Below are 16,202 nucleotides of genomic sequence, written 5' to 3'. Positions count from 1 at the left end.
GTCCTAGTATAAGGATACCGATTTTAAAAAGCTTAGTAATAATTTAAAAAATTCTCTTTTTTAGTATTATATTAAGCACTACTATTTTAATATTAATAACTCGCTAACCCCTACTTATAATGCTCTTTTTAATATAAATAGGGGTACCCTAGCCCTTAGTTATATTATTTTAGATTTTAATAAGGTTAGTATTACGCTCCTCCTGCTCTAAGTAAAGGCTCTATAATAGCTTAACGAGGCTATTATTTATATTAAAATTAAAGCTATGGGTTATAATAAGTAGTTCGACGTTAATAAGTTCTTTATAAATATTAATATTACTAAGGTCCCTTAGCTTAACTAGGATTATAAGAGCGTTACTTTAGATAACGTCCCCCGTCCCTAACTTATTACTAATAATAATAATACTACGGCCCCTATTTCGCTTCTTATTCTACTTCTTATTATAGCTCCCGTTATACTTCTTATTATAACTCTTATTATACTTCTTATTATAGCTCCCGTTATACCTTTTATTATAGCCTCTAACGGCGACTAAGTAGCGAACGCTTTATAAACCGCTATTATTAATATATATAATACTCTATATAACTTCGACCGCCTCCCTCTTACTTATTATAATATTAATAAAATTAACGGCTTTATTCTAAGTAGTTAGCTAAGTACGCACATAAAGCCTCCCCGCTTCTTACTTACTAAGTAAACTATTATTACTAATTATTAAGCTTTAAAAATATACGCTAAAGCTACTATTATTATTACTAATATTATATAAGTTATTCCCCCTATATAACTAGATCTTAGTAATCTCTTAATAACGTATTACTAAGGGTTATAATATTATATTTTTTTTTTCAAAGATTACGCTAAGCTAAATAAAAGGGGTTTTATAATATATTATTAATTAACTTATTTTTAATAACTTTTTATTATAAACTTAACGTTTATTATTCTATTTTATATATACCCTTTTTTTATAATATTTAAATTTATTAACTACTTCCGCTACCCCTTTAAAATACTTAATAAGCTCTTATATATTATACTTAGTAAGCTACCTAGCTTATTTAACGAGATATCGTAAGTTTCCTCTCTTACCTTATATTATAACGATTTTTTTAATTTCCTAAACGTTTTACTTATCCTCTAACTCTAAGAGATTTACTATTTAGTTACTAACCGTTTAGTAATTTCTTTATAACTTAAGCTAAGAAACTCAGAAAATATTATATATTCTCTAATATTACTCTAATCAATATACTTAATAAGCCTATTTCCCTACCCTTTTAGCTATTACTATTTTAATATATCTTAGTACTAATTTATTATTTTTAAATTATATATTCTTTATTAATAAGCTAACGACCTCTTTATAATTAAACTCTTTTAGAGTATATTTTTTATTATAATAAGCTACTTAGCTCTTAAAAGCTTATACCTATGCTCGTATAGCCTAGGCCCTAATTTCCTTAATTTTTTAAACTCTTTTTTAAACCCCTTAAACTATAGCCTTATAATTAAGTATATATTTAACGTACTTAGGGTAGTAGCTATATAATACTATATATAGGGATATTTTTATAATAAAATATTAGCTATTATTATATATAAACTTAGCCTTTTTTAGCTACGTTATTTACTTATTTAGCGAGCCCTTAGTATAAATTCTTAAATACTTTTTTAATATTTAATAAGTTCGCTCCGTTTAACCGTCCGTTTATAAATAATACGTAGTAAATAATTAATAACGTATTACCTATTTTTTAATAAACTCTTTTTAAAATACGTTTATAAAGAGCTTATCTCTATTTATAATAATACTTTTAAGCATACTAAACTTATATTCGACCTTTTAATATAGGATACTTATTATTTATATTACGTTAAGTGTCTTAATAGTAGGTAAGAACTTCGTAAATTTTATTATATAATAAATAATAACTATAATATTATTATACTCTATACTATTATTACGAGCGCTTAGTAATAGCCCTATAATAAAGTTTATAAATATTTTTTAAAATAGGTATAAGAGTAGTAGTAATAACTATAGCTACCCGTACGATTTATATCTTAGGGTTATAATTCTTAAATAATACTTATAGTTCTTAACATATTCTTAAATATCTCGTTAAATATCTTTTTAATAGAACTTTTTTGAAATTAGCTTAAGAGTTTTCGTAGCTCCTATATAACCTACTTTATAATTATTATAGTATTAATAAAAGATCTCTATTTAAAAAGACTTTATTTAAAAAATAATAAGTCTTTTTTTAAAAAATAGTATACCCTATTTATTAAGTAAATATACTCTTAGCTTATTAATCGTAGTACGAACTCTTATTAATTATAATATATAGAACTCGTTTTTAGCTTATAATCCTTTAACGAGCTCCTTAATCTTTAGTAAAAAATAAGAAGTAAATACCGTTTCGCCCCTTATAAGCTCTTTTATAACGGGGCGTAGGATATACTATTTTAATATAATAACCCTAATTCTATTTAACTCCTTTTTATCCTTACTAAACCGTTAACGAGCGTTTATTAATAACTCTCTTACTTTCTTACCTCGAGTTATTATAATAATAACTATTATTATTTTATTAATACGCTTTATAATACGTTATTAATATAGGAGAGAGGATTCCCTATCCCTAGAGCTAGTTAATATTTAGCTAAGATTATAAAGGGAGGCCTTAATTACTTAAATATATACCTTAGTAGTATTATTTTATCTTTTTAAACTAATTATTTTTTACTAAACGTCGGGTAGTAGTTCGCTAATAAAACATAGCTTCTAAGCTAGCGTAAAGAGGACGTCCTTATAAAGTACTTCCCCTTTTATATAATTTAGCTTTTTAAATAGACCGTCCGTTAGGTTCGTTTTCCTTAGCTAGTATTCTAAGTTAAAGTTAAATATTAATAATTTATATACTTACCTCGCGAGCCTTTTTTAAAAGTCTTATATTAATACGCTAATTACTTCCTTAAGTACTTAGTAATTCGTTAGGACTATAAACTTTTATAAAAGGCCCTAGAAGTAGTAAGCTTAGTATTCTAGCCTTTTTATTATAGCAAGTAGTTCTTATTAGCCCGTAGCTTATTACTACTTTATATTTATAAGCTTTTATAATTAATAAGTAACGGGTCGCTATTTTTTATTAGCTTATTATAATGAAATTACTACGATAACTTTAACTAAAACGTCGGTTTTTACTTATATAATACGTTATAAATTCTAGTACGTAAGTACGGTTACTAAAATAAAAGCGACCTTTAGCTAATTAAACGCCTCGTTTACTTCCTTAGTTTACTAAAAGTCCCTTATTTACCCCTTTTTTATTTTTAGTAATATTATTATTAATATAACGATACCTAAGTATTTAGTAATAAACTTTTAGTAAAGGTTATAAAACCCTAAGAATACTTAGATATCCCTAATAAACTCTAGTACTTTTTAATTAGTAATCGTTCGTACTTATAATAAGTTAATTTCGATTCTTTTTAATATAATAATATAACCTAAGAACTCGACCCTTTTTTAATAAAATAAATATTTTAATAATTTAGGAAAAAGCCCGTATAAACATAGACGTTAAAGGACCTTTAATATCCTTTATATACTACTCCTTTATTATTAAGTAAATTATTAAATCGTTTATATATATTATATAATAAATATTTAATAAGTCGGCGAGCGCTTAGTAAATATATACTTAAAACGTTGCGGGTGCGTTCGTTAGCCCGAAAAGTATAATAATATACTTAAAGTAATTATATTAGTTCCGGAACGCTATTTTCTATTAGTCTTTTTTTTTTAATTTAAATATAGTAATAAGTATTTTTAATATCTATTTTTAAAATTTATTTCGCTCCGTAAAGCCTATTTAAAAGCTTATTAATAAGCGGTAGTAAGTATTAATTTTTTATAATTACTTTATTTAGCCCGCGGTAGTTTATATAAAAGTATAGTATACTATCCTTTTTTAATATAAAGAGGATCGGTACTTTAGCCTTATTAATTAAAAGTATAATACGACCGTTCGCTAGGTTCTTAGTAATATATATATAAAGCTTATTAAGTTATTTCTTATTTAATAAATAAAGAAGACTATATAGTAGTTTAGTACCCGGAACTAGGTTAATAAAGTATTCTACCCTATTATATAACTACGGTCCTTTTACTAACTACTCGTCGAACGTTTTTATTTTTAATTAAAGTTTTAGTAATAGACCCCCTCGTAATTTAGTCTCCGTTACCCCTGCGATACTTTTTATAATAGTAATATATAATATATACGCCTTTTTATAATTCTTAATAATATTACGAGCTATTACTTCTAGTTCGGTAATTAAGATAGGCTCGTATAACTATATATTCGTTATTATATTAATACGAATACCCTCTTAACTTATTAATAGTTATAATAATAAAAGGTTTATTATTCTTTTATCCTTATTAATTATAATAAATAGTTATTAAATCTTCTTTAGCTACTTATAATAGTTAATAAAAAAGAGCGTTAATTAGTAAGCTTTTCCCTAGCTTATAGTTTTATTTTAAAAGTCCCTTAATAAGGGAGCTATAATAGTAACCGGGGTTAACCTTAAATAGGTTACGAGCCTAGTACTAATAATATCTATTTCGGAGTATATATTTATATTAACTTTTATTAGCCTTTTAATAATACCTCGTAGAACTATTATTTTACTTTTCGTAATTATTTTTATTAATACTCTTTTAATACTTAGCGTAAGCGTATTAAGTATATTATTTATACTTACTCGTTTTTTAATAAGTCGACTTTTATAACTCTCGGCTTAGTAATAACTTATTAAATAATTACTAACGTTAGTTTTAATTAGGGGTACGTCGGCTTATCGTCGCCCCTACTTCTTAACTTATTTTTTTAATACTTATTAAATATATAGCCTATTTTATTATATATAAAGTACTTAATATCGCTACTATAACGCTTTTATAATAGCTCGGTACGAGCACTTTTATTATATAGCTTTTATAATATTACTCTTAATAAGTCCCTAGAGCCTAGCCCCTTAGAGCTCTCCCTACTCTTTTTTTTATAAAAGGGGGATATTTAACGTAGTTATTTTAATAACGGATATAGCCTCTTTTTATTATCTTTTTATAACTAATCGCCGCCCTTTTACTAATTTAATAACTATAATTTATTAGCCTCGTAGGCTATATTACGTACTCTCTTAATTAAGACCTTATAACAAATTAAATTGTCTTATAACTAAGATAGTAGTTTAAAAAAGAACTAATATACCTCTACTTTTAAATTCTTTATATTTTCTATACTTAGGTTATAATAAATCGCTAACTACTTAATAAGGAACTAGGTAGGGGTCTAGCCCTCTTTTAGCCTCTTCGTCCTTAGCTCTCTATAATATTCCCGTTCCTAAGTCTCGGGGTCTACGTATTATTAATAAATAAATACTAAAAAGTCGCCCTAAAAAAGGGGATCCTAGAGGCTTTTTTTATAATTATATTATTACGTTTATAATAATAAGGATATTTTAAATAGGGCCTATTTAATATACTATTTTATAGTACTTTTTATACAAAGCTTATTACCTACTTCTATAATAATAATCTAATTTATTACCTAAGTACTCGTAGACTTTTTTTTAATTAGTTTATAATTATAAAAAGAAGGCTTTTTATATTTTCGTTAACTTAAACGCGTTACTAGCCGCTCGGTAAGTTATTAAACGAGCTCTTTATATTAACGCCGTTCTTAGTTTCGATCTTCGATTATTATTTTTATTATTTTATAAAAATAGGTTATTATTAGGCCTATAAGGTTTATTAAACTAGCTATTTTAATACTATTTACGCCTTTATATACGCCTTAACCTCGTACGTTCGGTAATTAATTATTAATAAACGCCCTGTTTATAATAAATAAAGTCTTTAGGGTATTAACGAGGTAACTAACTTATAAAAGTAATCTACCCCGATTATCTTTTTTATTTAGCTTTTCTATAAACGCTAATATTCAAGTAGGACTTACCTTATAATAAGCTCGTTCTCTTAAATAAAATAAGGTTAAGTAGTTAACTCTAAATAACTATAGCTCGTTAATACTAATAGCTCTTTACTAATAGCTAGGTATCGTTTCGTTAACGTTCTATTCGTTTCCGTAATTTATTATTATTTATATTAATTACTCCGTAAAAATAGAAGTTTTAAAATTATAAAAGATTAAGCTATAAGTACTTAATTAGCGAGGTTATAATATAAGTATAAGTATATTATAAAACTAAAGCTTATAGAGTCCTTTATAAGGGCTTTACTTTTTAAAAAGTTTTTTTATAATAAGATCCGTATACCGGTTGCTAAGTTATCGGTATCTTATTACCGGCCGCATCCTAAATTTATTATAATTAATAATATAAAATATATTTAGTTTATTTTAAATAGCCAATACCTTACTTATTTATTTATTAATATAAAGTTTACGGACTTTTTTTATTACTTTTTTAATTACTTTTATACGTTAAGTAATATTTAGTAATAGTAGAGATTTATTAGAAATACGTAAAAAAGCTTTAAAAACGAGGAGTATAAGAACGAGGCTATTTAGGCTAACTATATCGTTAACTACTTTAATTATAGCTTAAAGTATAGCCTTTACGCTTATTAATAAGTACTTATTTTAAATAATATTATATACCCTTTTAAGTACCGCGTAGTATTTCTTAGTTTTATTAATATTATTATAAGCTTCGATAGGTACTTTTTTAATTTTAATAAATATAGATTTAGTAAAAGATTTAAACTTTACGGTGCTAAAGTTTTTATTAGTATTTATAATAATTTAGTTTAATAAACTAAGGTAGATATCGATTTAATATAACTAAAGAGTTTTTTATATATACTTCGTAATTATATTCGCAAGGAACCTTATTATTTAAAAAGAAGTAGTAATATTAACGACGTAAAGTACTAGTTAGTTAGTACTTTTATAATTTATTAAGTATATTATGTTAATTATAACTTTATAATTAAAATTATAATTATTTTGTAAGGTAAATTTAAATTAGTTAGGGGTAGTAGCGTTGAGTTAGTATTATTAATAGATTTTTATAAGTTTTTTAAGGGCTACGAGTTTTATATTATTATTAAATTATTAGAGTAGCTTTAGGAAATAAAGAACTAAAGGGTAGTTAAAGCGCCGATATAAGCGGCGTAATTTACCTTTTATTAAGTAATTAGTAATAGCTTTTTTATTATTAAGGAGTAGAAGCTAAGGGTATCCTTATTTATAAATAATAGGTATTATAATATCTCCCTTAATTAGTAAGTTATTAATATTATTAAAGTATATTCTTAGTTTATTTATATTTTTTAAGTAGTATAAAAAAGGAGTATTAGTTAGTAAGATATAAAAAGTAATATTATTAAATAGGGTACTAACGACTATAAATCTTAATAACTTTATAGGTTTACTATTACTAAATTAAATACTTACCCCGCTAATTTTAGAAGTATTAAGAGTAATTTTAGGTTATTATTATTATAATACGAGGAGTTAAGGGTAGCCCGTAGTTAAGAATTCTATAGTACTAATATTAAGTATAATATTTTAAAAGTTCTTTAATAAGTACTTTTTATTTAATAAGAAGGAGGTTGCTAGTTCTATAGGCTTAGTTAATTTATTAATAAAAGTAATATTAATAAGGCTATGCTCTATTACTTAGGTAGCGAGGATATTTATAAGGGTTCTATTATTAGCGGTAGTTATAAAGTATATTATTAAGATCTAGACTTTATTTTTATAATTATCCTTATAATTAAAGTCGAGGTTATTAAAGTATTAGATTATAGTATTATTATCGTTATTATTAATAAGGATAGTTCCTTTATAAAAGGCGAAGAATTATAAGTATAAGCTTAGTATAGATCTCTTATTTCTTTTTTTACTATTTTTATACTTTTTATATACTTAACGTCGCTCTTTTTCTAAGTACTTAGTTAATTAATAGCCGGTTTTATAATAAATAAAATACTTTTTATTAATAATACCGCGGCTATATTAATTCTACTTATTAAATTAGGTCTTTTTATTAGAGCTACTATAAGTATAGTTAGTTTAATAAGTAGCGGGGACCTTTTTATTATAAGTATTATTTTAGAGATATTATTATTACTTATTATAGTTATGCTTTCTCTTTATAGTATTAATTAAAGTACTAAGCTAGTAGTAGATATTAGTGAATATAAGTACCGGGTTAAGTATAATAAGTTTATATTCTAATATATTATTTACGTAATAAAGGAGTTAGTTACTTATATTAAAGATAGATCTTTAAGTAGTTAGCGCTTTATAGAGGATTATAATACCGTTAATTAGTACTTATAGAATTTATTAGTTTAACTTACTTAGGTTTTTATAAATTATAAAGTATTAATAGAGGTTATAAAGTTTAGCGAGGTAGTTTAAATAGCTCGTAAGTAGCTCGAAGTATTTTTAGGTCCTTTAGTATATTATATTAAAGCTAAGCGGGTTAGAGGTATTACTAAGTTAGTTAAAATAAAAGGTTAATACCCTTTCCTTAAGTATATTTAGAAAAATACTAGAATAGTATTATTTATTAATTCTTATTTATTAATATAGTATTTTAAAAATCTAAAGCTTCTTATTAAAAATATTATACTTCTCGCTATTATACTTATTTTTATTATTACAAAGCTTAGTAAGGTTAATTAATTAATAAGTATTAGGTATAATATCGTTTTTAGTTTTTATATCGAAGTATAGTATTTAACGGGGTAGAATTCGTTATTAAGTAATAATAACTTTATTTTCTAATTCTTTTTTTTTTTTTTTTTAAAGAGGCGGTAGATTAGTTAGTTAATAACGAGGTTAAGGTTAGAATTTTAATTATTAAAATTAAGTAAGTTAAGGTTATATAGATTCCCTTATTATTTCTTTAGCTTATTAAATAAGATCGTTAGTATTTATTAATTATAGGAGTAGTAAGTAAAAGAAGTAAGGATTATAGTATAACATATTAAAGTGTTTAGTACGGTTATAGTAGGCTATAATTTCCTTAGAAGTTTAGGTAGAGAAGTATTAAGTATTAAGGGCGCTAGCGATCTTTTTTATTATTTAATTATAATTTTTAATTATTAAATTAATACCGTTATTTATAAAGAAGTCTCTTAGCTTTTTAAAAATTATACTTTTTATTTTTAAAAAGTCCCCTACTTCTTAGTTTTAGAAATCGGTTTTAAAGTCCTTTTATAGCTCTTTGCTTATTAGGCCGTTTTAATAATAATATTTTATTATATAAAGGATAAAGGTATTAAGTTTTTTATTATTTATAAGGGCGGGTATAATATTAAATAAGCTTTATTAAGTTAAGTTAATATAATCTTACTAGCGAATTAGAATTAGGTATAGTTCTATAATTTAAAAATATAAGTAGGCTAGAAGTAATATTAACTAATCGTTAGACCCTTTTTACTTATTATTAAGGCTAGCGGTTATTATAGTATATTTATAAAATAAGTTATATAATAAAAGATTACTATAGGATATAATCGTCGTATTATAATTATAATATAACGTTAGCTAAGTTAAAAGGAGTAGTAAGTTAGTTATAGCGATCGTTTTAATAATAATAAGCGGGCTATTATTACTAATTAGAAAATTCTACTCTTTTAACGAAGTATATAAATAGAAGGTTACTAAGGTTAGTAAAAAGTTATAAAAAGAAAAAAAGGCCTTTTATAACCGTATTTTTAGTAGTAAATAAAGGATTCTATTAGCTACTAATTAGTAATTCTTTTTAATACTTCTCGTACTTTTTTTTTTGTTTAGTTTCGGAGCTTCTGTTAAGTTAAAAAAAAATAGATTTATTAGTAATATAAAATAGATCCTTATTACTACTATTATTAAGATCTTTTTTTTTCTTTAGTATCTCGGAATACTTTACTATTAATAAGAGATTTATTATTAATATACTTATAATTCTAAAGGTCTTATTATTATTAAGTATTAATACGTTAATAATCGTTAGATTAATCTCTTAGTAATTAATCTCTTCTTATTTATTATTAGTTTAAAATAGCGCTTAGCTATAATATCTTTAAAATAAATTCCTCTATAAGTAGTTCGATTAAAAAGAAGTTAGTAGTAATAATAAGGCTAGTAAAAATAATATTAATAATAAAAGCGAGGTTAATAGTAGTAATAAAGTAGTTAATTTTTTTATAATAATAGTTTTAATAGAAGAGATTATATATAATAAAGCGCGCTCTTAACGGCCCGTAATTAGTTAATTAGTTATTAACTAGTAATAATAGAGGAGAGCTAAAGTAATATAAACTAGGCCGCTTATTATTAATTAAATAGATAGAACTAAGTTAATAAGTTAGAATAGCTAACGAGGTAGGTCGAGGCTATTTTTTTTATAGTTATATCCTTACTAACTTACGATAAAAATATATATATAATTTAATTATTAATTAGTATTAATATATACGTAAGTAAGTTAGACCTTTTGGTTACGACTAGGTTAATAGGTTAGTATAGGTCTATTGCGTATATGTAGGAGGGGAAGATCGTGGGCAGAGCCCGCGGTCCCTTAGTGGGTATAAGTAGGTGGAAGGGTCTGTCTGTACGGGCCCAGACTGCCTACCTACTACCCCTACCTAACTACCTAATAGGGCCCCTTTTCTGCCTCGTAATCCAACAGTTAGCACCTGCTAATGCTTGCACGGAGCTTAGGCGCCGTAGCTGCGCTGTATCTAGGGGGCACGGCACAAAGTCACATCTCGTGTGTGTGGGTTATTCCAGTCCTTCTCTGTGGCTCTCGCGCGATACGCTGCAGACAACTCTGCAGTGACCGGATATGGCCTGCAGCTGGGCGAAACAAGCTGCAAGGTAGGCGAGCAGTATGCCTCGAACCCCGCATAATTGACACAGTTCGGAACTGAGGGCTCCGAAAACGTGTACTATCCCTGACTATTTGCTCTATCGTGCGAGTTGGCAAGTGCGGTCCTAGCCGGTCCACGTTGCGCGCTGAGAGTTGGCGCTGCTTCGGGTGACACGCTCTGAGTAAGGTACCCTAAGACAATGATCTGCTCAAGCCGTCCCTTGTCTGCACCAAATGTCTGACCTTTTGACACGGGAAGGAAGACCACGTTCAAGTAGTGTTCAGCGTGGCTGTCAGTAGAGAGCCAGAAGCATCTAGGTTCCGATGCGGTAATGAGCGACGCCCAACAGCGGCTTCCAAGCCACGCTCTGCTACATATTCCTGCGTGGATCTAGCGATTGCCACACCGCTCCTCGAGAAGTGTACTTGCTAGCTTTCAAACAGTCGTCCGAGTCACCAACGGGGTGGCGCTCTAGGAATGGGGGCAAAAGTGTGGTCACAACAACCACGAACGAAGCCGCCATGGCAGCGACCGGCAGGGAGCAATACGTTGCTTCGGTGGGCTAGGACGGCACGGGCAAGGATCAAAACGTCTCCTATTAGCTCACTTTCGTCATGTAATCAGCTTTGTTGCTGAAATACTAGAGCTGTGTTCGCTGGCCTACCTCCTCAACTGCGTGCAACCGCATGCTGGTCATTGGAAGCCCGGCAGACTGTAAAGCTCTGTTCCTGTTGATTCATCCAACGAGATCTTCAAAGTTCACGCCCTGCTGCCGGTGGGCTCGTGCGGAGATGGCCAGGCTTCTGCTAAGGTAGTCTGAGTGAGTCTCCGCGTTTCTCATGACAGGCCTGCAAACCATCCATATGGTGCTTGGCCTTACAATAATAGGTAGTCGATGGGGCAGAGCGAAGTGACGAGTTATCGGCAACGTGAAACGAGTTAAATTAGGCAATTTGATGCATGTTCGTGACCGAACCGATCACTGAATAGAGGATGGTGATCAACATGATGTACAATTTTCGTTCCTATCTACAAAAGGCCAAGTGGCTTGACAGAATATTTAGGCTGCATATCTAATGCGCTGAATTAAATACGACGGAGAGACTTCATGCTACGTCTGGCGGCGGAGCTAACACATTGAGAGTACCACTCATTCTGGAAGACGCAGGAAGTTCCGGCGGCGCAAGTGGTGGCACCACGCCAGCCGCTGCCGCCGCACTGGCTCCAAGCCTGAGCAGTAACAGTCGACAAACTGGACTCCGCGGTGGCGGGCTCCTCAGTGGCGGTCTCTTTGGTAATAGTCTCGGAGGCAGCAAGGGTAGCTGCAGCAGCGTTGCTCTTGGTCGCAGTCTCAGTCTCAGTGGAGGCTTTTTCAGCGACAGCTGTGGAGGAGCCGACGTTGGCAGGTCCGGCACTGCCCTTGACCAGCGTGGAGACGCCGGTGGCAGCAATTGGTTTGACGAGATAATCCTTAAGCTTAGAGAAGGTAGACAGAGCGGTGGTCTCCTTGAGAGACTTCCATGTACCGCAGGAGGAATCAAGGCTGTTGACCTGGCACGCACGGCCGATAGAGGAGATACAAGAGCTGGCGGAAGAGGCGTCAGGGACGTTAAAGCTGTTAGAGTATAACTCGCCGTCGTAGGGAGTATTAACAGACTCAAAAGCATTGCCCTCGATGAGGGAAACGGTGCCAGAGTAGAGTTCAAAAGCGTGGCCCTTCATGTCAGAAAACAGATTATTGGTCGCTTGGAAAGTTCCCTTCTCGCCGAGCTTAGGAGAGCGGCCGGACACGTCGTGGAAGTAGTTGCGATCGAGGGTCATTTGGTCGCCGTTACCATTGAGCATCATGGTCCAGTAGTGGTTGGCGTTGCAGGAGGCAGAGGTAGTGGATACCGTCGAACTCATTATTGGAGATAGTAACGCGGGAGCCGTCGTAGTGGCTGACGATGAACTGGCGGCCGATGAGGGAGATCTTGTTGTGATCGATCCAGACACCATCATTGCCTCCCTACCAAACTGTTAGCAACTAACATAGAACATTTTGAGAAATCTGCTGGTGCCTTACCTGAAGATCGATGGCATCACCTCCCCAAACAACACCAGGATTAAGGTTGGTGATAGTGATACCCTGGATGATGACGTTCTTGGCGTTCTTCTGAATGCGGAGTCCCTTACCAATGAGAACTCCCTTGCCGTTGGAGCCGATGATACTCTTGTTGCTTCCGACAACCAGAGGCTCGGTACCAGCAACGTCGTAAGTAACAGTAGCGACGACGTTATCACTAGTTCCGCAAGACAGGTCTCCAAGAAACAATTGTCCACCTTTCGCGGAGCTGCAGCTCTTGCGGTCGCACCCAGCTCCTGAAGCCGACTTACCGGTAAAGTTGTACTCTTTGTCGATGACGATGGTGCGGGCGGTGTTATCGGAAAGCCATTCAGCCAACTCTTCAGCAGAGGATGGGGTAGCAGCGGAGGCGCTACCACCTCCAGTGACGCCAGTGGCAAAGCCGTAAGCCGCGCCGACAACTTTCTGAGCAGAGGTCGTGCTGGCGACAGCGGTGGCAAGGATGACAGATGCTGAGAAACGCATGATAGCGGTAGGGGAAATAGAAGAGAAACACTGGATGAAGTCAATAAAGGAAAGATGTGGTCACGCCGGCGCGAATTTCGGTCGAAGCTAAAGTTGACACCAAAAATGAAGGATTGGGATCATGACCCCGAGAACACTTGGGCAATCCATCGTGAATCTCCATCGTATTTCAATGAATTCAAACAGTAAGAATCGGACAGAGTCCGATAAATTAAGGGGCATAGAGCCCAGAGCACAATTGATCCACCAAGCATGGGGGATTGTCTAGTGAGCCAAGTCGAAGAAAGAGAGACAATATCTGAATGTAATCAAAAATCCCGATGTCAAGTTTCCTACTCGCCATAGCTGGCAGAGCCCCCGTTCTGGCGCACTAGACCAATATATTCAGGATCCTCCCATTTGAGAGAGAGAAAAATAGACCAGCCTGGAACTCTCTGCTGCGGCCAGATTTCCCAATCCGTATGGACCAACGCAATCATGATTCCTTCTCGGGTGTTATCGCCGAGAGTAGGAGCCGTAGCATCAGCTTCAATGAAGTTGATACAAATTACTCTAACTCTGAAGCTTTTATCTAAGAAGGAGGGAGCTGCTCAACTCACAGGGACTCGTGAGCTATGGGCCCAGAAGCGAGAAGGTCAAATCATGGTGTTGCTGGTGGAGTATAGTACGGGGATAAAAACCCTACCGATGCAGGGGAAAGAAAAAGGGAGATGGAGCATATTGAGTTTGCCGTGGGTGACATGATGCCAAGGGGGCTGGTACCAAAGATGCTTTGGTACGTCTGCTGATTTCCATTGCAGTTGGCCTGTTGATAGCCCTGCCGTAATTATCCGTACAAAATATCTCACCTTCGACGGAGGCGGCGAAGTGGGGTTTAGCGGCATATTGAAGGCTCGGAAGTGTGATGTGCTGTGGATTCGTATGTTTGGCTGATTTTTCTGGCAGAGACGAATTGGTGAGCTATTCTGAGGATGAATCATATGAGTAGAGAAAGACGCCGGAAAACAAAAGGCCCACAAAGCCAGCCTTCCGTATAACCGAACCAAACGGCGTGGCCATTCAGCGTGACGCAGCGGTTAGCACACCATAACTCGCAGGATGGTGAAGCAATGGAAGCGTTTCTAGCAGATGTACACAGCCTTTGCTGTGTTCGATTAAATTAGGTAAAGGTGTACAAAAGACTTTTGGGGGGAATACAAAGTCAACGATACTTGGATGGACTTAAGCTTAACGGGTCACCTCAGCTTGGCTCCCATTATCACTATACGAGTGAATGAGACCGTAGATGTTAACGCACGCTGTTGGAACTGGGGCACAGCAGTACAGGTATCATCAGATCAAGAGTGAAGCGGCATGCTCCAAAATCTGATGGAACTAGAGGGGCATGTTAGATGAAGACACAATCGTAAATGCAGCGGGGGATCAAGGTAGTGGGATAGAAGTCGTAGCACTGCTGCTGAAGAAGCGCGAGGTAAAAGTCAAGATCACACCCAAAACTACATCTGTCATGGCGGAAAACTTCAGACCAAATGAGTCTAACCAGCGGCTGTCACTCCAGTAGGACAGTGCTAGACCCCTGATACTCGCATTCACAATGATGAAGCAATCGTACTTCTTCCAACAATTGCCTTTCCGCATGACATTGCTCGTCACCTGTCAAATCACTCAAGCCAAAAGCCAGCTCGTAGCTGAACCTTCTTTCTCACCCATCGCGCACATAACGTGCCCAGGTCAAGACACGTAACATCGCTCTACACAATCTTAACGTTATCCTGCTCCAACACCATCTCAGGCGCGTGGGGCATGCCGCTAATGGTTTGAGCCCGCTGACCATGAATACGAATACCGCCGACTCGTGCAGCCCATACCTGAGAAAGTACAGAAGATCCACCCTTGCTAATTTAGACTCAAAGTAGGTCAAGGCGAGGTGGAGGTGCTTCGGGATCTAGGCAGCTACAAATTCAAGGTTCTTGCTCTACTCTTCAGGTGCCGCGCCGGGCTTCAGTAAGTAAACTCATCTTAACCTTAAGAATTCGTCACTAGCCAGTAGGAAAAAGTTGCTGTCTGCTCTCTAACCAATAATTCTCGACATATCATTATGCCAGTCGGTCAGTCTACTAGCTGCTCACTCGGCCTTCTGGCTCGAGGCCAGGGAACATACACCTGACACATCTTGAAGCAAGTGCTAAACGGACTAGTAAAAGCTGGTATGACAGCGCTGCCATGGTAAGTAGCAAGATATCTCCATAACTTTGCCAAAGAAAAGAACCGAACAAAAGAAAGTCCCGGCAGAGGTGAGGGAAAAGCCCAGTTGCACCGCTGTCTGGAAAAAAGGGATGAAATTGAGCAAGGTAATCTGAGAAGAAAATTCACCACTTCAAGTGGAACTTAGCGACATAGCCTTTATAAGAGCCCTGTAATCATTGCAGAACCATAGGGCACCCCTTGTGTAGTTTGTGCCGGTTGTCGAAGTCAAATCAAGTCTCAGGGGAGCGTGGGCGAGCTCTGCAGTTTGGCGTCAAAGCTTGAATCTTGAATGACAACCAAGGCTTGGACAGGGAGAAATAAAAACTATGAACCGTAAACTGCAGTGTGAATCTTCTTCTTCGTCTGCCTATTGGCATATTCCTGTCTGTTTATTATTATCATGGGGATACGCGTTTTCGATCAGGCGGGACGCCTCCGATCGTTTCCACT

At 33.3% G+C, this 16,202-nt stretch overlaps 2 protein-coding genes across 2 annotated transcripts; both read right to left on the bottom strand.

The window, feature by feature from the left end:
- Positions 1 to 7,289: 7,289 nt before the first annotated feature.
- CLUP02_18234 (uncharacterized protein) lies at positions 7,290 to 7,490 on the bottom strand (the record flags this gene model as incomplete). The annotated part of the gene is made up of 1 exon (XM_049297136.1): positions 7,290 to 7,490. A coding segment is annotated over one exon (201 nt), but the record flags the coding sequence as incomplete, so codon positions are not given.
- Positions 7,491 to 12,001: 4,511 nt separating this feature from the next.
- Positions 12,002 to 13,505, bottom strand: CLUP02_18233 (pectin lyase; the record flags this gene model as incomplete). The annotated part of the gene is made up of 2 exons (XM_049297135.1): positions 12,002 to 12,919; positions 12,981 to 13,505. 2 exons carry the CDS (start codon positions 13,503 to 13,505, stop codon positions 12,002 to 12,004), a joined length of 1,443 nt encoding a protein of 480 aa, XP_049138359.1.
- Positions 13,506 to 16,202: the final 2,697 nt, after the last annotated feature.

This window comes from Colletotrichum lupini, chromosome 10 (assembly GCF_023278565.1).
Source record: "Colletotrichum lupini chromosome 10, complete sequence".
NCBI lineage: Eukaryota > Fungi > Ascomycota > Sordariomycetes > Glomerellales > Glomerellaceae > Colletotrichum > Colletotrichum lupini.
The sequence above is the reverse complement of the archived record's forward strand: the minus strand, read 5'-3'. Positions and strand labels throughout refer to the sequence as shown.